Consider the following 22005-nt stretch of genomic DNA (forward strand, 5'->3'; position numbering starts at 1 on the left):
TTTCTAATAGTTTTGCTAGGTTAGAAACCGGTAAAAGCTTTCTTTAATCTGAGGTTAACATTCTCAGAACAGCTGAAACTAGATTTGACCAAAGTAAGGGAAACATTACAGAGCAATAAAGTCAGCAGTAATGCCTCTTCTGTCTGCTTAGTGTTATGAATAACTCGACTCAAGTGTATATACATTAGTATAGTATTTTTTTCATTTAGTAAACAAAAGTAAATCACAAATGTTAATGAATTTGTATTTCATTAGATGCATTTATTGAAAGTTACAACAGCCCCAAAAAGTATTTTATACACGATAAATAATAAAATCATTCACATACTAAAAAAACAAGTAACCATTATTTTAACCCCAATGTGGCATTCCCCACAATTAGGCTAGTTAGGTTTTTATTTACTTTGTCAAAGAAAATAAAATTAGGAATGTAGTTTTACTAGTGATTTTAATGAAAGATTAATTTAATATATTACTCCCAGTTCTTTTCAGGGTGATCTGTGAAGAGCTTTTCCTCCTTTCACAAATAAATTACATAATTAGAACAAAATGTAAATTGTGATCAGTTACAGTTACTGAAAAAAATAGTGTAAATTAAAGTTATCATGAAAATGGTAACGATTATAATAACGATTTCTTCCACAAACCCACATAGATTGAATTTCTTTTCATAAATTGCAGTGACTGCTCTACAACATTTCGTACACAACATAGCTATTTCTTTATAGCTTTCCATTTCATATTTGAGTTTATATACGTTTATTTTTTTAATTAACATTAAATGAGTTTTATAGCACAATTATGCAAGATTTAAAAATAAAATAAAAGTTTCATAGCTATTAAACTTAACCTCAGAATGATCTCAAAGTACTAAAGCCTGATTTTGTGATGGCTGTGTTGTATCAGCTTGATTCAAGTGACAGTAAGGTTAACCTACCTGGTTTACATGTTTGAAAATGATTAATAGTTGAACACATTGGAAATTTTGCAAAGTAATCCGTTATTATATTACTTTAAATAAAGTAACTGAAATAAACTACTTATTACATTTTAGATAACTTGTAATCCGTTATATTTCCATAGTACCCTTCCAGCACCACTCACAAGAATTTTTAGGAGTAAACAATATATTTTTATTGTTCAAAGAGTTAATAGTGCAGCTGTTTAATATGGTCCAAAAACTAAAAAGATAAAACTCCAAAACTCAAATATACGGGAAAAAGAAATCTGTATTTTAATTAAAAAAACGTCAGGTTACAACAATTTCTCATTAAACTGTACATATTGCTTTTTTGACACAAGTCAACATTACAACTTCAGCTTGTTTACAGAGATCTCTTTTGTTTCTTCTTCTTTGCTGTCTGGGACTTTGAGCCCTTGATTTGGCTCTTGGCTTGGTCTTGTAACTGAGAGAAGAAAGCTTGAGAGGCACGCAGGGCCTTATCCATGCCATCATTCTGTCCAGAATTCACAAGAAGAAAACAAAAAAATTAAAATGCGTCACACACCTACACAAAAATCACAATTAAATTGTATTCATTAATGCTGCATTTGACTTAGTTACTGACCGTGAGTATTTTGGCTTTTCCTCCTTTAGTAAGTTTCTTCAGAGTCTGCTCAACCTCAGCTTTGCTCTTCTTCTTCTTGTCTCCTCCTTTCATCGCCTCTTTGGCTTTCTGTCTCTTCTCCCGCTCTTGAATCTTCAGACCTTCAGTTTCTTCTTCTTGCGTCTCTCTCGTTTCTTATCTGTAGTGGTTTTTCTCTGTGTCTCGAGTATGTTTCCTGCCTTATTCTTCTCCTGAGATAAGGAAATAAAATGCATTGACCGCTCAGGAAGATTGTGAGATCTAACGTGTGTAAATGTCTCACTCCAAAAACGACACAAAGCAAACTCTTTCCTAAACACTTAAAAGTGAATTTTACGGATCAATTTTAATTGATGCGAGCAGGCTGCGCAAACCTTAATCTCCTCTGGAGCCAAGTAGTGTGGCGTCACTGGCACTGACTGGAGCCACTTCCTCCATGGTTATAGTAGGCAAGTTGGAAACCACTTTAACCTCAGGTATATGCTAAACAGAGAAAGAACAGAATCCATTCGACATGTTTACGGATATATATATCAGCTGTTTATAAATTGAAAGCTTTTGAACATATCTATATTTACAGAGCTGGAAATCGGTTTAGTTTGTTTTTGCATCGTGCAGTAGAATATGCTGTATTGGCTGGCTCAAGCCACCAAGACATTTTTTTGTACTCACTGGTTTTGGTGTGAAGTGGAAGTTTGATAGAGCATCCAGTTTTAGGAAGAGCGTGTCCATGAGTTTTCTGGATTTCTACATGTGCTGGGTTCTCTTCCTCTTCCTTCTTTTCCTGAAGCCCACAAAAATATATATAATATAATGGTTTAGTGTAAGTAACATTGTTTTGTTTTTGTTAAAAAAAAAAATTCTTATTCTGTTGCCTAATAATTATATCTACTCATTTGATTAAAAGTGACAGGAATCCAATCATAATGGTAAAAAAAAAAAAAAAAAAATGCTGTTCTTATTTTAACTTTCTATTCAAATAATATTTACAGCTATTTTACACAATACTGATTACAGCACAAATGTTTTCAACATAGGAATAAATCACATTTTACTACAATATAAAACAGTTCTTTTTTTTTATATTATATATTTTTTATATCAAATTTTAGTATAATTCATTTTTGTTTTATTAAATAAACCCAAAATTGGTAAATACAATATTTTTAAAAAAGCTCTTCATCATTCCAAACTTTTGAATGGTTGAACTCAAATTTTTCTATACATAAAACACAAGTTTAGACTTCACTCAAAGCATAAGCTGAAATGTTTTTAGAAACGGTACATAAGAGCGGGAGAGGAGCGTTGGACAGGACTCACCTGTGTCTGTTTGATATACTCCTGCTCGTAAACCTCAGCCAGACTCAGTTTGCTCTTCTCGTGGTCAAGAGTGAGTCTCTTCTTATATTCAAACACCTCCTCTTTAGGCTTCTCCTTCCTTACCACGTCATCCCACACCTGAGACTTAATCACAACCATAACACAACAGAAAAGATGAAGCACACTGTGAAACAAAGCAGACAGTCGTTCATATAAACACTCCCTACGTAAACTGTGGTACTCGATTCAATGGACAATTTACAAAAATGGATTAAGAAACTACATAAAGTCACTTTACTTGCCTTTATCTCTTCAAAACATGGATCAAATTGAACATGAACATTAAACATAGAACATGAAGTTTAAACAAACCTGATCTTTGATTCTCTGTTTGATAATGTCCTCAAGCTGTAAGGTAGTTTCTTCTGTGATGGCTGGAGCTGTGGAGGAGAGAAACTAAGTAACGAACAAATCTATAAAGGCTTTCAAGGCATTTTTGCTGTGACGATCGGTATGCAGCTCTCACCCATCCTGGAGGTCTGGTCAAACGCCACATCCTCTTCCAGCATGCTGTTCTCCGGTCAGTCTGAGCGCTCACTTCTCCCGTCAGCTGCCACGGCTTCTCGGACAAGGCAGCATTCTCCAGTTCTTCAATCTTTTTGCCATCTGTTGAAATTTGTATCAAGTCAGGGTTAGTATTGCCAACTAAAGGCACTAAAATTACTAACTGGATACAAATACAAATCTAAACTGAAGGAAAAAATTAAGTACATGGAATTTAAATAAATTTTTTTCAGTTAAAGATTATTAAGTACAAAGACAAACCTTTTCCTGTCTCCTTTCAAAGGATGATTTGGACTCAGGTTTAGGTTCTTTTTGGCTTTTCCACCTACGATGTCTTCCCATCCTCCCTTCGCTGTCATCTTCGGGAGGTCAAATGTCACCTTGCGTAAAGCATTTCTTGCTCCATCGCCCGTGTCATCCCTAAATTGAGAAGTGAAATGCATTTGATCTGGCTTCAACAGAAATTCATTGCAGGTATCCTCATGACTTACTCATCCATATCAAAATCATCTTCATCGTCCTCCTCCAGCCTGATTGTCATCTCCCTCATAATCATCGTTAGATTCTGGTTCCTGCTCTTCATCTGGATCCATCTCTTCAGGTTCTGCATCCACTTGAGCAAAGTAATCTTTGTATTTGATATTTCTGGAGCTTTTCTTCTGCAAATCAAAAGACATTGAGTTTCATGAAGTCAGGTTGAATTCATGTTTATGCTAAGCAAATAAATTGAAATAGAACAATAGTCAGAATACAGTTATGGTTTTGATACTTCTGTGTTACACAATCCTTTTACATGCGTCTGTATATTAAACCCACAGTTTACACCTGGATCCATAAAAGGTGATGCAACAAATTAACTTAACTGAAAAAATAAATAAAGGCTCAGAAATGTTTACCTTTTTCTGTTTTGTGAGTGCTACAGGTTTATCAAAGCGTAGTTCCTCGTCATCATCAGATGGCAAATTCTGAAAGTAGTCTATCTCCTCCCCTAAGCTCTCATTTCCTTCTCTTTTATCCATGTCGTCCAAAAAGGCTTCCATTTCTGACAATTTAAAAAACCTGTCATCTACTTCTGATGGAGTCCTATTAGGTTTAAACTTTGATAATTTAGCAACTGGCTGTTTTCGTTTGTTTTTTTCCTCAAATTTGTCTACATCAAAGTCCAAATCTGAGTCTTCACCAGAGAAGTCGTCATCCTCATAGCTTGAAGATGGTTTTAACCTCTGCTTAATTTCCTTGTCTTTGTTGTTATCTCCATCATCCTCATCTTCCTCTTCACTCTCTTCTTCTAAATTATTAGCAATTTCTGCATTATCAACATCATCATCTTCTTCTTCCTCCTCCTCCGCATCTTCAAAAAATGTTATAGAGTAATCTGTGACCGTTTGTTTCTACTGCCTCCTCAAAATGTGTCAGTAATGGATCGTTCTGAAGCTCCAGCTCTTGCCAGATTTGCTCCTCATCGAAGTTTTCGATGACTAACTGCTCCAGTGGGCTTCCTTTGCAGTCTGCAGGCGCGTGGACTTTATGCAGATCATAAAGAGTCTTGGTAAGTGATTTGAAGTCTGTTGCCAGAGCATCCTGGACACTGAATAAAGATAAGAGAAATGTCACATCTGTAATATTATATTGTTATTTGCGTATACGTATCAACAAACATATTTACTTTGTGCCTATGAATAAAACATTCATGACAATCAATATGAAACAAACGTAAGAGAAAGGAACGTCGCGTAGATTAAACGCGTAACCACAACGTTAGATTTTTGCACATGTGTGACCCGATACGCGTTTCAGCTCGTTTAACATTAGAAACTGTCCTATCTTAAATTAATAAACCATTCATAAAATAGTTTAATCACAGAGCGTGCATCAACCTGAGAAATTGCTCCAGGTGTGCTGTGTCGCTGTTTAGTAACTTTAAGCAGCTCTCCAACGTGCTGCCATCCCGGTCGCCATGTCTGCACTCACATGGGTCTCTGCGTAACGTTCCGCTTGGTAAATACAACCCCTGGAAACAAAATGCGCCGCGTTGCGTTCCACAGAGAAGGTTCCATATGATCGGAGCGTTTCTTAACATACCGATTTACTAGTTTAGTATACAATAATTATGTTTTAAAAATTGACATGTTACGAACATTTTATATGGGTAAATTATGAGTCTATTATCATAGCTGAACACATGCATCGAGTTGTTTAAATAAAGTTTTGCGTGTTTGCGATGACCGCAAAGATGGCTTCCTCTTTACTGAAGGTTGCAGGTAAACTGTAGTAAATCGATATTGTTTGCTGTCTCTTATGTTTTTTCCTTTAAATACTTGCAACATTTAGAGCTGCTTTCAAGTGCACACGTTGCACTTGTCGGTGTCTTACTCTTTAACGGCTTTTGTGAATAAAGTCCGCCTAGAGATTACTTTGTTCTGTATTTAATGCGCCCATGCTGCAGCTGTTAATCTCTCTTGTAGTTACAGGTCTCTCGAGGTGTGCATGGCACACTTTACCCTCAGTGAGGGCATTGCGTCTGACTGTACCCGTCGCTCAAGGTGTCCCTCAGTCATTATGGAAGTTAGGCAGACTGAATCATGTGGCTATCGCAGTCACCAGACCTAGAAAGCCACAGCACTGTATCGTGATGTGCTGGGGGCTCAAGTAAGCGCCACCGTACCACTCCCTGAGCACGGGGTGTACACTGTGTTTGTAGAACTGGGAAACACCAAATTAGAGCTTCTGCACCCTCTGGGAGAGAAAAGCCCTATTGCAGGATTCCTGCAGAAGAACAAAGCTGGAGGGATGCATCATATCTGTATTGAGGTAAAAAGATAAGATTAGGTCAAATAATCATTTTCAAAGCTCTCCCTATACTGGTTTACGACGCGTTTAGTATTTTGCTGTAATTTTGACCCTTCTTCATTAGATTAGATCAATTAAACAATTTGAAGATTCTGATACTGTTCTTCAAAGAAAAAAAATTGTAATAATACTCGTATTTTATAGCTAAATTTGACATTGGCTTCACTTATAAATATAGAGACAAACACAAAAGTTGCATGACATATTGCATGTATCAAATCATAGGTGTTATGTATTACAATTGTCAAAACAGTTTATATATATATATATATATACACACACCTTATCGTTCTGAAACATATACATGCATAGGTATTTTTATATAGATCTTAAATGTTCACAGTATACACGCATATGCTATGTAAAGAAAAAAATTTTTTTGCATGTGATTAATCATTTGACAGAAAAATGCAATAACAATAATATTAGTATTAAATAAAAAATAATGAAATTCCTGCACTAGATTTCTTGTGAATCAATCCTTATTTCAAGTTTCTTCAGCACTAAATATTGTTTTATAAAACTTGTTTTATAGTCAAAGTGTCAGTATCTACAATTTACGGGCTGCTTGTTCCACTGCAGGTGGATGATATCAACGCTGCAATAGTTGATTTGAAGGAAAAGAAAATCAGGCTGCTCTCCCCAGAGCCACGGATAGGGGCTCACGGCAAACCAGTGATGTTCCTCCACCCTAAAGACTGTGATGGGGTTCTTGTGGAGATAGAACAAGCCTAGCTATCACACATGAGAGTATCTAGCATACAGAGACACTTTGATTTTTGACACTTAAGCTATTGTGATTATATTAAGAAGAATGGTATGATTCCACTTGTTTCACTAATCATTAATCTGTTATGGTGTGCTTTATATTCTTGGCCTTTTTTCTGAAGTAAAGATTTTCTTTAATCACTTAATAAATGGTTAAAGTTAGTTTGATCCTTTGACTCTTTGCAAGCTCACACATTCAAAATGTGTGCAGAGTATGTAAATCATGTTTAATTTTTTTTTCCCCCTCGCAATAACATTTGTGGGGTACACTTGGTATTTTTCTTTTTTTTTTATGATGATTACAACATCCGAAGCCGAAATAAGCTTATTAAATTATATGCATGCTTTAAATGCTATGATAAAATGTTAGATATGTTTTGCTATTTTTATGAATGTGAATTGAAATCCTCGCAAGCCTCTCATCTGGCTCTCAGTGGAACAGACAGATTGAAGCTTTCTTTTTTTGGCTGACAACCATGTATTTGGGAGACAGGTTGGCTCATACCCATCTCTCCACTGTAGTCAACCCTCCGCCAAATAGAAAGCTGGTTTTTGTTCTTATGCCTTAAATCTGCTTTTTTGAGAGAGAGGGAGAGAGAGAGAGGGAGATAACTAGAGGAGTGAGATTAAGAACTGATGTTTGTGGGCTTTCTCACTGTGTGGTCTCCAAGGTTTTGTTTGAATTTTCCTGCTTCAGCACCATTAGAATAAAAGGATCTTTAATGACGTTTTAAGCTGTTTTGACTTTTCAATTTATTTGGCAGTCTGAAAAGGAACAGAATTCTTTCCAAAGAAATTCTCACACTGTCCAAAAAATAAATAAAATAATAATAATAATAAATCCTTTTGAATTACTTTTGCACAGGCTACATTTAAGCTTTTTGTGCACAGTAGTAAAAAAACTTTATTAATAAATCAATATTAGAGAAAATAAGCACCAAAGAAATCTGATGCTACTTTAAATATATTAGGGCAAAGGATATCTTCAATGGAGCAAACCACTTTTCCTAATGAATTCTGTGCAGCTTGCATTAGGTTTTTTTCTTTTCTTTTTTCTTTTTTTTTTTTTTGTAGAAATCATAATGAGAAAACATCTGCCTGGATTAATCATGAAGCAAGACTAGCTTGCGCGGTAATTGTTGCGGTATCCCAAAGGCATCTCATCCTAATTGCACGTATTCGAACCACATGTCCAGTTTTATCTGGGGCATTGAAAGCTGTTTATTGCCTTAGTCTCGAGAAACGCCATCTCATGTTGCCTGGCCCAGAACACCATCTGCAAGAGAAGGGAATAACGTATCTCATATCTTCTGTGCTAATGCACTATTGGTTTTATTTTCGTATTATTATTATTTTGTGTGTGTTAATGTGTTCTCATTTGCACGATCTACCATGTAATAGTCATTGACATCCAACAGAATCAGGAAGCAAAGATTATACGTTTCAGGGAAACAGCGAAAATCTCTCTTATGTAATATAAGGAGAATCTGATCGCACAGTGAGATGATGCTCAATTTGAGCGACATTATCCTTTAAAGCAAGGCCAGAAAGAAACGGCGTCGTGTGTAAATGTCACCACGAGGGCAGCAGATAGTGAATTTGCGTGGACTCTTAATTACTAATGATAATTAATAATGACTGATGACATGTCGAAAGCTAAAGAGTAACACTTAGGTCCGTTCAGCGCCAAGCTTTGTTAGTTTGCCGCCCAAGACGTGATTTAAAGTAAATTCAAATGACAGAATCGTTTTCAGATAATTTCCCACACAATGAAAGCCGCACGCGCTCTTTCTCTCCGTCTCGGGTGGGGTTTGTGGCGCTGGAGCTCAGCTCTGCAGTGGAGCGCCCCCTGCCGTTCTCTATCTCTGCTCTTCGGGCTTCCGTTCTCCTCAGTCTCCGGGATGCGGCGTCGGTGCGGTTCCCACTCTCTCTACCTCTGAAAACACGGGACTTCTATATACGAGCATCGCAGCATCAAAGGTTATGCAGGTAGGATGGTTTTCTGTCTCACGTTTGCCCTGAACCTGAACGCTTAGCGTGGCGCGTTGACGCGGAATGAAGTGATGCGCTCGTGAAGGATACAGCAGGGTTTCATTCTCTCAGTGCAACATCAAACCCTCTGCCACGAGCACGTACATGATGTTAGACGTCCTCCTCGGCCGTCTCTCAACTGTTAAAATCGTCGTTACGGTGGAAGAGGTAGAAATTGCGCAAATCGAAGAGTCGTCTGTTTCTTTAATTTTTGTGTGCAACTCCTTTTCTTTCGAGAGCTTTTTTGGTCTGCGTATATTCACTTTCTCGTTAAGAACCACGGCTGAAAATGTCATGACGAAAACGTAGAAAGTCCTCAAAAAAGTTGGTTAAAATATGTCGTACTGTATAATAGACCCAGTTAAGTTTAACTTTATCGCTTGAAATCGTCGTCAATTATAGTATTTTATCTATCTATCTATCTATCTATCTATCTATCTATCTATCTATCTATCTATCTATCTATCTATCTATCTATCTATCTATCTATCTATCTGGGTAGCTGACATGAAATATTAATTTTTTTAAACGTTTAAGCTATATTTTAAATAATTAAACTTATTACAGTTACAGCATTAGAATATATTTAAATATATTTAAATAATACACATTAAGATACTAGTCAATATTTAATATTAAAAATGTGAGTTTGCATGGTTAAAATCTTAAAAGGGCCATGCAAGATTTTCAGTTTTCTTTATACGCCCCTTATGCTAATTTTAACCTACAATCTTCATGTTTATAGAAATGTCAGCTGATCTGGGTAGTTGAGAGATATCATTGTTATTCAGATTTTGTTTTGTTTACAATTACAAGCAGACCTGCTTGGTCAGTAGCCAGCAAAGTCTGATTAATAAATCTGTTTGTACAGGGAATTTTGCATTCTGTCCCGGTATAAATCTTTTAGCGACCGACAGATAAAATCATGATTAGATGCTGAGATTCTAATTGTGGAATATAAACATAATTATATCCTAGTCCTTCAGTTTTGGTTGGTTTGTGGAGCTTATCATGATCATGCTAAATCAAGCATCAAATTCAAGCCTCGAGCTGGAAATCAAGCATCATGCTGCTGCTGTAAGAGATGAGCTCCTTTTTGTCCAGAGAACAATAGCCGGTCCACTCCCCTGAACTGATCAATGAAACCACAAGGACTAGAAAATATTATGCATATATTATTCTAAAAATATGTGTAGTGACTTTTCACAACTAAGAACAAAATGACACATATCTTTTGGCAGTAAATGAATGCTCAAGCTATGTCGGCTCGTCTTTGTGCGTATATCTCAAAGTAGTTAATATGAAATCTGAAACATAGTATAGAGGTAGTTTAGGAGTGGTAGGGCAGAGAGAGAGCCAGACTGAGTGTGAAGGAGGGACTGTGAGTGCTTATAAAGGTGCATAATTCCTGAGTGTGATCCCAGTTGGTGGTTCCGTCTCCACAACAGTCTCCTGCCGCTCTCTTGTCCAGGCAACCTGCTCTCTCTCTCTCTCTCACACACACACACACACAAACACACACACTTTGCACACACACACACACACACACACACACACACACACACACACACACACACGCGCGCACACGCACGCTGCCCCGCCCCTCCTTTCAGATCTCTTATAGTTACGGTTCTGTGCTGAAGGACAAACACTGTTTGCAAGAGCATGCTGAGATGATATTTATGCACCAGTAGGACATTTATAAATTGATCTCTTGCGAGAAATCGGATAGAAACATGAAAAGAAAAGCCCTGGTGGGGTTACTCACTTTAGGAGTAATTTTAGCAAAAGAATATTTAGTTGATAAACACAGAAAAACACTGAAATGTATGAATGTATAATGAAATGTGGTTTTGCTAGCCCTATTTTTTTTTAGGAGGTTTTGATAGAAACTATTTTGAACGATGCATACAGTTGTGCAGTAGTGGTGAGATGTGAGGGTGTGGGCAGGGTTTTTTTTATGGTGTTACTAATGTGGGTGTAAGCGGTTTTGGCCCAAATCTGCTGTCTGGTTTAGCACTCGCTCTGATATATATGATCCTGTTGTCTTTGTGTGTGTGTATGTGTATGTGTGTGTGTGTGTGTGTGTGTGTACGCATGCGTGTGTGTGTGTTTGTGTGATAACCTCTGGCAATGTGCCCGGGAAGAGGAGGACAAGGGTCAGAGAGACATGTTCTCACTCAGCTCAATTTAAAATCTACTGCTCACTATAAATATATAGAAATGCTGATGTGCAGTTAGCAGTCAACAGCCCAGAAAAGCGCAGAAAGGATACATGTATTCCTGTTTATAAACACTACAATTAAAAGTTTGTGGTCAGTAAGATTTTTAAAAATGAACTCTCATCAAGAGTGCATTCATTTAAAATATAGAAAAACAATTGTGAAACATTATTATAATTTCAAACATGCAATTAAATTTTTTTTTTTAATTCATTCTGAATTGTTTAGCAATCATTAGCCTTCAGTGTCACCACGATCCTTGGGAAATCAATCTAATATGCTAATTGTGGAAACCGTGATTCATTTTACAGTTTGACAAATATAAAGAGCAGTGTTTATTCAAAATATGTTTTTTTGTAACAATTAACTGTCATTTTGATCAGTTGCTAAATTGTTTATTTATTTTGGCAAATTTCTAAAATGCAAATAATAAAAATGATAGAATTTTGAAATTTGATGAAAATGTGGCCTTTGTTTAACTTTAGAGCATGCTCTGTCGGACGTACAAAAATAGAAAAATTGCCAGTGCTGTAGTGCACAAATTTGGTGTACACAGATATCCCAAGAGTATCACACGTTAAGGATAGGTAATGGGGGGGTGCAGCGGCTCTGACCTCAGAATGATGTAAATACCATGTAAGAGAAAAAAAAACATGATTTCAAGTAGAGTTTTGCCCACACAGTTACATGGTGTTAATGATCTTAGTTATCTGTCCAGGATGTGTGGTATCTCAAGCAAGAATTTGCATTTCTTTACTTCATAAATCAGAAGCTGTGTTTTCATGAGGTCTAATCTTAAGGCCGCGTCAGTTATTGATTTGTTTGGGCTCTGTATAAATAAAAAAAAAAAGTATTGCGATGTATGAAATTCAAAAACAAGTATGATTTATATTAGAATCTCTCGAAAAGCCACTGATTGCGAAGCGCTTTTTATCCTGGTATTAAAATGTTTCTTTGTTTGTTTTTGCTTGCTTGATCGTTCAGAGTTTATTTTTCTCCTATCAGATTGTGCCTTATTGGTCACAGGCCCTATAAGTCACTGCTTATGTGTCTTTCGATCAGACTGGAGATTGATTAATATTAATAGCATAGCTCAGAGACTCTGACTAGATGTGAATGAGTTGTCTGCTCTTTTGATGTTTACTTTTGAAAAAACTGAGTAGCCGAGCATGGTGGCTTGTTAGATATTTTAAAAAGCGCATTCGAGCATCTGTTATTCGCAGTAAGTGAAAGCGGCTTTTTTAGCATACTATCAGCCCAGTACGATTTGAGAGGAGCTTTTGTGTTTGTGTCTTTTGCCTCCTTTATCATCTTTCCTTTTCGTACATAAATGGACATTTTCATTATTTTTGGGAAGCCGTCCACATTGAGATTGAATTCTTTTATCCATCTGGTGCTTTCATCCTCTTGTTTATCATACAAAAAGAGAATATCGTGAACTCAAGTGCGACGTGAGAAAGGTCTGTAGCCATTTTTTCACTCGTTGGCTGAAGTTTATCTGACTCAAGATTATGAAACAATGTTGCTCTTGATCTTTTCATTCATTACCCAGTCTGTGCGTTCTTTGAAAAGCTAATTATTTTATGCCTCTGGCTATGTGTACCCTGCCCTCATATCTGATGTAATATCTGTCATAATGCTCTAAATAAGTAAGTAAGTCGTGCCCTGACTTCTGTACAAGCTTTCTTGACTGTGTGAGAAGGTTTTTTTTTTCGTACTGGTGACTCACTTGTTGGTGAATCACTTGCTGTATACTCCTGGATTGAATTTTGACATTTTTCTCACACCTGCTAAGTTTTCCCTGCATCTCTATATTTGATCAGTAAAGAGGTCGTTCCTGTTATGGTTTAGTCAAGTCAGTTTTATTTGTATAGTGCAGCTTTTTTTTCAGTCCAAGGACCTCTGAGTGGATGCAGCGATGTGACTGCTGCAAATAAACAGGAATAAGAGTTTTGTGTCTTACAAAAATCTTAATATAAAAGTTTTCCAAATGCATACCGATGCTCTTACTGTGAACAATTCAATCATTTTAAAATAAACAAATGAAATTTCTGTCTTCTGGTGAATCAACATCTGGTGATGTATGCTAGACTTCTCCAGTTATTTAGTCGTTTGTAAATTTGAAAGTCGACGGCAAGTCAGATTTACCTTCTTCCTGTCTTCTAAAACATAGTATAGTCTTATTTATAATACATATGCATTATGCTAAATATTGTTCTATAACATCTGTAACGTATCTTCAGACTTAAATTATAATTATACATTTTATTAAAAGTATAAATAAAATTTGTTTAGAGCACTACATGTGCATACTGCACATTTCTTAATATTAAGCCTAAAATGTTTTGCAGTACTTTTAATTAGGATTGTATGATCTTGATAATAACGCTTGCAATAGGCCCACTTTAGCAAATACAAATATACTTCAGTATATCTTGTCACATCTCTGGACTCTGTGTTTATGTTTTTCGTTTCATGCCATGTGCTCCTGTGCCCTGCCTTCCCTCTGTGTTAATTATGTTATTGTCATCAGCTGTGTCTCGTCAATTACCCTGTGTATTTAAGTCCTGTGTTTTGAGTTCTGTTTGTCCGAGCGTCAAGGTCCCTACCGAATGTCTTTACCTGTGTTTATCCTGCCTGCCTGTTCGACCTGTCTGTCTGTATATCTTTTATTTTACCATTTTGGAATTAAACCCCTTTATTTTCATTGAATCTCGTTGTGTGCTCTCGTGCTTACCACACAACCGTGACAGAACAACTCGGACCCTCAAAAGTAAATAGCGGCGTATTTTCCCTTTATATTTTTTTTTGTTTTTGTTTGCCATGTTTGCCCAGTTTAAAGACCCAAACTTCCTCATCCGCCTGCTGGAGCAGGGGGATTGCTCTCTCGAGGACTATACAGAACTATTCCTCGAACTGGCCAACGACTCCCGCTACCCCGGACTGCTCTCTGCTCGAACTCTATTTCCGTGGACTTAACACCTCCAGCCAAGCGCAGCTGTCCGGGAAGCGGTCCTCGCAGCCTCGCCGCGTACGTCGAGTGGGTGCTGGTGTCCTGCAAATCAACCATGATGGTTGCGCCTGAGGACAACGTACCAGCCCCACTCCAGATCCAGAGCCCAACTCATCCCTTCACCGCATGGTCGCCCCAGCCTGAGCCCACTGCTGACACGGGGCGGAGTCGAGCGTGACCACGGACCCATCGTCACAGAGAGCGACAGAGCCGTGGAGCGTAACAGGACCCGAGCCGTATACGTCAGACCAGGTGCGCGAGCCAGCAACGGAGCTCCCCGCGGTGGAGACAGCCGACTGCGAGGAGAGCGCAGAGTGGAGCTCCGCCCACTACACATCGGCTGAGGATGAGCTGATCATCCACCTGGGGCTGCTGGATCTGCAAAGGAGCTGGATGATGTAGACTTGGACTTGGACTTAGACTGGGCACCTCCCTGTATCTGAGTTCCTGTTCCCGTTCAGCTACCCAGAAGCCCGCTGGTTCCGCCCAGCCGTCCGTTAGCCGCTGGTTCCGCCCAGCCGTCCCGTTAGCCTGGTTCGCGCTGGTTCCGCCAGCCAGCCGTCCCGTTAGCTCGCTGGTTCCGCCCAGCCGTCCCGTTAGCTTCGCTGGTTCCGCCCAGCCGTCCCCCCGTTAGCCGCTGGTTCCGCCCAGCCGTCCCGTTAGCTTCGCTGGTTCCGCCCAGCCGTCCCGTTAGCTCGCTGGTTCCGCCCAGCCGTCCCGTTAGCTCGCTGGTTCCGCCCAGCCGTCCCGTTAACCCGCTGGTTCCGCCCCAGCCGTCCCGTTAACCCGCTGGTTCCGCCCAGCCGTCCCGTTAGCCGCTGGTTCCGCCCAGCCGCCCCGTTCCTGTGCCGCGCCACGTCGCGGCGCCCTCCAGTGCCCGCGCCACGTCGCTCCCTCAGTGCCCGCGCGTGCCACGTGCGCCTGCCTCCAGTGCCGGCGCCACGTGCGCTCCTCCAGTGCCCGCGCCACGCGGCGCTTCCTCCAGTGCCCGCGCCCGTGCGTGCGCTCCGTCCCCGTTCCTGTGCCCGCGCCCTGTGCGCTCCTCCAGTGCCGCCTCAAGTTTTCCCACCCTCCCCCACCCTTGCCACACCCGTCGATGGATCCCAGCAGCCCCTGCGCTCATCCTCAGCTCACCATCCGGAGCTGCCACGGGTCTGCCGGTCTCCATCGCCGCCGAGGGTGAAGGATCCTCGCCTCGCCGCCGTCCTGCCTCCGAGACCCAGACTCCTCCTCGGCCCGTGACCAGGCGTGGCTCCCCTGGGCTCCTAGCTCCCTCCTCTACACCGTGGTCCGTCAGTCCACCAGCTCCACCAGGCTCCATCGTCCCTCGGCTCCGCCTTGGTCTGTCGTCGACCATCCGATAGCGCCTCGATTCCTCTCTCCGGCCGCCTTCTCCCTCCATCCCACCGCTCTGTCAGGCTCCTCCTTCCCTCCCGGCTTCACCTCAGTCCTCAGTCGCTCTGGCTCCGCCCGCGCCCTTCCCGTCCCCGTCTCCGTGTAGTCGCGAAGCCTCGCCTTGGACTCCAGCGCCTCGGCGTCACCCTGGCTCTTCGGCTCTCCGTCTCTGCCTCAGTCTCTCCTCCACCACCTGCTCACTTGCCGCCGGTCGGCCACATGGAGTCGATGGCTGCTCCTCCTCCATGGCTCCTCCTCCGTCGGCTCCACCTTGGACCACCATGGCTGGGCTCTGGATCTCCTCCTGCTCCGGACTCCTCCTGTCTCCTTCCCTGGCTCCTCCCTCCGTCGGCCCCACTGTGGACCACCATAGCTGGGCTCTGGATCTCCTCCTGCTCCGGACTCCTCCTGTCTCCTCCTGGCTCCTCCCTCCATCTACACCTCCTTGGACCCTTCTGCCTTCTGCCTGCCCCATCCTGGCTATCCGCCTCCACCAGAACCTCCTCCCAAGACCGGTATCCCCAAATCCTAGTCATCTTGGTTTTGTTTGTGTTTGTTTGTTACCCTTTAGGTGCGAGGACGCACCTTCCGGGAGGGGGTAATGTCACATCTCTGGACTCTGTGTTTATGTTTTCGTTTCATGCCATGTGCTCCCTGTGCCCCTGCCTTCCCCTCTGTGTTAATTATGTTATTGTCATCAGCTGTGTCTCATCAATTACCCTGAGTCCTGTGTTTTGAGTTCTGTTTGTCCCAGCGTCAAGGTCCCTACCAATGTCTTTACCTGTGTTTATCCTGCCTGCCTGTTCGACCTGTCTGTCTGTATATCTTTATTTTACCATTTTGGAATTAAACCCTTTATTTTCATTGAATCTCGATTGTGTGCTCTCGTGCTTACTGCACACAACCGCAGTGACAATCTTTAGTTGGATTTCAGCACTACTTCCACACAGTTAAAGTACAAAATTATGGCAGTTGTTCCAATTTATCAGCATATTAGCATGAAGTTTAAATATATATATAAATATAATTCATCACATTGTCGTATGTTTATTTTTCACTAGGGTACATTTGTGTTGCATACGTGCACGTTACATATTTCCAATAATTTTAATGACTTTATTTTAAATCATTTAGCAGAACGTTAGGTTTGTAAGCGTATCTGTGGTTGATGTTAATCTAGTATTTCATTTTTACATATTTTTATTCGTTCAGGTGACAGGAGATGGGGAACAGCATCACCCCTGTGGCAAATATGTTTATTCGAATGTCCATTTCTGATATTTCTAGGTAATTAAAAAAAAGACTCTCTTGTAGCATCGACTGACCCCTCTTCCGTGTAATTTGGTACAATCAATTTCAGTCACCTGTGCCGCTCCAGGAAGAGAGCCGAGGGTGAAACTGTTTTTGGTGTGTATTAGTGACTTACGCAGAATGACACATCCAGAAGAGAGCTCAATCTGCCTTCCTACCGCTTTTTGCGTATCTGTCAATAAATGTCTACGCTTGATCAAGCGAAATGGGGATAAATGAATCTTTCTTTTGAGATGGGATAAGACATAACAGGGAAGGCAAATGCAGCTGCTGTGAGTTTATTTTGCTGCTGTGCTTCTGCTCCACTGACCTGTTCTCTGTTGAGGATGATGGTCTGTTGATATTTGTGATGGGTCATTTGGGCTTGTGCTTTAGCTGCCTGTGTTTACTGCAGTCTGAAGGTCATGGAGGCCGGTCCCTGCTGGGACAACGGCACCTTAAATCTCTGCAGTGTCTGTTTTCAGCTATTCATATACCGGGGCTGACTCATCGACAGAATAAATGTGTGTAGCTGTAGTCATACTGAAGATTTATATTTATGTAAGCTCAACTTCCCTCCTACTTTTAGAGTAGCACAGACTGATCGTCCTTGGGACCTTTTATAGCATGAGAATCGGAAAACCCAACGGGTCAAAGTAACGCGTCCAGCCCAGGAATAGCTCCGTGAAAGGGTGATACATCTTTTCTCCTTTAGCTGCTGCGCAGTTAGCCTCGCGCCATTTCAGATCCATGTACATTAGCATTTAAATGAGCTAACTTGATTTTACCCAGTTCGGGCTCCATTGTCTCCGTTTGAATGAGTCCACACTCAGCGGATTGAATGGAATGAGATCAGACGATCCATTCACTCTTGCTCTCAGTCTTTAATAACGTGGAGGATTCACTAACTAATGGGACCACAGGTGAAGAGCGAACAAGCCTCCTTGTTCGTATGTCTGTTTTCATCCAGAACTACCTGTAAAGACTACAATCAGGTCCTATTGTCAATCTCAAAATGTAGATTGATATTTCTGGAAAGACCATGATTAGTTTTGGAATAAAGTTGCGTTTCAGTGTTTATTGTTCTTTTATTACAGTGTGTCTTGTCAGTTAGGTTTTATATTCGTTCATTTTTCTCTCTATCGTAGTTTTAATTCTGGTTCCAGTTTATTTAGTTTCTATTTTAATTTTAGGACAGACAAAGTTAATGTGCAAACTGGTATCATTTAAAGTTGTCTAATAGTGTTTGATATCACAGTCTCGTAAAAATGCAACTAGATAGCAATAAGACATTTAAATGCTGGCAGGTTGAGCTATAAAGGCTTTAGGTTTTATGATATAACACAAATCTCACGGAAATTAATTAGGAGCATTTTTATTTTAGTTAGTTTTAAGTAATGAAAGTGTTTAGTTATTAAGAAGAATTTAAAATGATAGTTTAAAATGAGTGCTGCCAAACAATTAATAGCGATTAATCAGATCAAAAATGAAAGTTTTTGGATACATAATGCATGAATAGTACTGTGTATATTTATTATGTGTATATACATACATACAAACATGTGCATGTATATATATTTAAGAAAAATATGCTATGTTGATTTATTAAATATTTTATATGTAATATAAAATATAATAATATAAATGTATATACATGTAAATATTTTCTGTGTATTTATATATACATAATAAATATACTATGTAAAAAACAAAGTTTATTTTGGACGCGATTTATTGTGATTATTCAATTGTTTGGCAGCGCTATGTACATATCTATTTTATAATTGTTTAATATGACAAAAATAGATTCCTTTAGTTTCCTTTTTTTTTTTTTTTTTTACAATAATAACCCCAACATTAGCTGATGTACAACTTTGGTTTTGGTATTTTACTCTAATATTAAATGTTACTGGTTTATTCTCCTATTCCCTTCATTCTCTTTGAACAATAATTAGATAAAGCATGAACTACAAATTAAATGCACATCATGTGCTTTTTCTTTCTACATTCAGCGCTGGCACTAAAAACAGCTTCCTTTTTTGGCCAGGTTGTGAAAAAAATTTATACGAGAATGTGAAAAATAGATTAAATTGCCAAAAGGTCGTATTTGAACTTTTTCCAAAGTCATCTGAATAGTGTATTTTTGGACTTGTTAGCAGGAACTTTCTAGGAGGACCCGAGGCGATGGATCCATCTGAAAATGAACACACTATTGATCACTGGGAGGGAAGCAGGTGGCGGTTTGTGATCGCTGGTGAATGTAGGCTGATACAGCTCATTCGATTGTACTATTTTATTAATTAATTTGCTTTGTGTTGAGGGCTGGATTATAAAATACAAACACCCAAATCCTCCAGGTAAAGAAAAACCAACATCGAGAGCTACTGTGAAGCAGTTATCTTGTCAGAAGTTTTGTGTGTGTGTGTGTGTGTGAAGGTCTCTAGATCGTCTGCAGGTGTTGTGTTTCTCTGTCTGCTGTTTTTCCCTCACTGTGCTTCAGTTATATCATTATTAGCACTTAAGCTTTCAGTGTATTCAGTGGGCCTGATCATTAGCTAGCCTGTTTCTCTGAGATCGCATTCTATTAGCATTTAGATGAAGCGGTGATTTCAGACGGCTTCAACATACTACTGAGCATATGCAGCTGCTGCCAACACTTAGTGTATGTAGACATTTAGACATGTAAAAGTGAGTTTACATCTCTGCTATGAAGACTTAATACATATTTATTATAGTAGTGGAATTTTCAGTCATATAAATAGCCGTATGTATCATTAAACACACATAACATTTTTTATGTGTGCTATGCATTTATCATTGTGAATCATGTATCTAAAAAAGCTTTAGACGTTCATGATTGATGTTACTATTATAATGTCTAGTATACATTTTCAGCAGTTTTGCAACTTTAATGGGTTTTTGTGGTTATCAGTTTTAAGTTAAATGGATACAATGGTTCACCCAAAAATTAAATGGCTTTTATTATTTACTCACCCTCATGTCACTCAAAACCTATATGACTTTTTTCATCGGTAGATTATTAAAGTTCGACACGATGTTCACATTATGAAAATCAATGGTGACCAAAACCTTCTTCAAGATATCTTCTTTTGTGTTCAACAGAAAGATACAGAAGAGGTCCTGCAGGTTTAATAACATAGAAGAGAGTAAAGTGGTGGACTTTCCTGGATTACTGGCTTCTGATTAGACAATTGAGCAATTTAGTTATCTAATAGAGGTCTAATCTGGGTCTAAACTGAAACTGTGTTTGTCTTCTTAGCTGATTGTTTTCTACATTGCATTTTTCTAGGCAGAATCTATGGCAATGTACAGATACAAAATGACCAAAGTCGAATCAGTATTTCATGTGTACATATTTATCATCCCTAAACTCATATAAACAGTGTAAGTTTCAAAAGCTGTCTGGTTTATGACCAGTAAAAAAACAGCATAGCTAAGAGTTTGTGAACCATTAGAAGAACACTAAAAGAAGCCTTCTGGGATAATTGCACAAAGTAAAAAAAGAGAAAGAAGGAGAGAAAATGTGAGAATAACTGGTGAGGGAATGACTGCTTGTCTTAAAATGTAGCCTTTGGGCTTCACAACTCACACACGCAGCAGCTGGTGTGTGTGAGTAAAAGGGTAATTGATTTGGTTCAAGAAGGGTGTGTGGGTCAGCCTTTAACTGCATGCTGGGAAACCGCCATAGTCCCCAGAAAAAAATCTTAAACTTAATAGTTATATATATATATATATATATATATATATATATATATATATATATATATATATATATATATATATATATATATATATATATATATATATATATTAATCTTTGTAAATAAGCTTGTAGTGATGTGATATTTCAGAGAATGAGAGCATATATTTGTTTTAAAGTGATCTTGTGACATTTAGAGGGCATCTCTATGTCTTGGTAATCCGTTCAGTTACCGAGTGCATCAGTTTAGTGTTGGGGATATTTAGTTTTAATATGAGATCATATTTACTGCTATTTCTTTCAAAGTTTTCTGATACATTTGTATCTTTTGATTCTTTTGGAATCAGCGCCGAGGGAAAACAATGAGCTGTTTGGGCCTCATATCATTAGTTTGAGAGACGATGTGGAAATGGTAACACCCAGATTCAAGAGATTTTCGAGAGTTAGTCATCTGTGGAAAGCTAAATCCTTTTTTATATTCTGACATTAGCTTAAGAATGAGGCACACACTCTCACAGCTTGACAGATCATGGATGTTCTTTACCGTCGAGCTGTCGTTTATTCGGGGGAAAATACGTGGATCTGAGGGCTTGCTCTCACTAATGGACCCCAAAATGGATTTGGTGTAGTTGCACGAAAGGTTGAGGATCCCAGCACATGATTACCGGGATAAATTGTGGACAGATTCTCCCAACACACACATTCATTGGACGATAGCAGGTTTTTGAGATTCTTATCTGTCAATAAGCCTTACAAGCACAGAGCATCTTTACAGCCAGCCCTGTCCTTGAACAGACAACATGCATCATTAATACCTGGCATATATTTGATGCTCTAAAGCCTTTGGGTATAAATGAATAGCAATTGCAATGCCTGCTGACAGGTCTGTGTCTGCTGTGTAGATGTAATTGCTTTAACAACACTTGTGCTGCTCTGCAAAAATGTTTCAGACCTCAATCTCTACTTTTTAGCTTTGGTATAAAAGCTTGAATGAAGCATGTGTTAACGGATGAACCGTAGAGGGTTTAGTCATAGTTTTGTTCTGGCACTGGTTGAAGTAGAACATTCAAAGGAGCCATTTTAAAGTTAAGAGATAATGACTTTTAAATCATTACCAAAGTTCTTGTGTCAGCAATTGCAAAAGACTGCATGGCCTATTAGTCACCCTTGGTTTAGCGCTAATCACATTCAGACTTTTTATTGTGTAGTTTCTAACCTTCATACCGGATGTGACCAGCATTCCAC

The 22005-nt window shown here is 39.2% G+C and overlaps 2 protein-coding genes and 1 pseudogene across 2 annotated transcripts in view; 2 read left to right on the forward strand and 1 right to left on the reverse strand.

Moving 5' to 3' along the window:
* Positions 1 to 1299: 1299 nt before the first annotated feature.
* LOC122347863 lies at positions 1300 to 5556 on the reverse strand (annotated as a pseudogene).
* A 38-nt stretch (positions 5557 to 5594) lies between these two features.
* Positions 5595 to 7366, forward strand: mcee (methylmalonyl CoA epimerase). The gene is given in 4 exon segments (XM_043243120.1): positions 5595 to 5731; positions 5936 to 6067; positions 6070 to 6281; positions 6903 to 7366. Coding segments are annotated over 4 exon segments (537 nt in total). The 5' UTR covers positions 5595 to 5691; the 3' UTR covers positions 7056 to 7366.
* Positions 7367 to 8926: 1560 nt separating this feature from the next.
* Positions 8927 to 22005, forward strand: part of apba2b (amyloid beta (A4) precursor protein-binding, family A, member 2b) — a 67233-nt gene continuing 54154 nt past the window's right edge. Inside the window, exon 1 of the mRNA XM_043245424.1 lies at positions 8927 to 9077. The gene's annotated coding sequence lies outside the window, so the exon portion shown is untranslated. The remainder of the gene's footprint in view (positions 9078 to 22005) is intronic.

This window comes from Puntigrus tetrazona, chromosome 7, assembly GCF_018831695.1.
Source record: "Puntigrus tetrazona isolate hp1 chromosome 7, ASM1883169v1, whole genome shotgun sequence".
Taxonomy (NCBI): domain Eukaryota; kingdom Metazoa; phylum Chordata; class Actinopteri; order Cypriniformes; family Cyprinidae; genus Puntigrus; species Puntigrus tetrazona.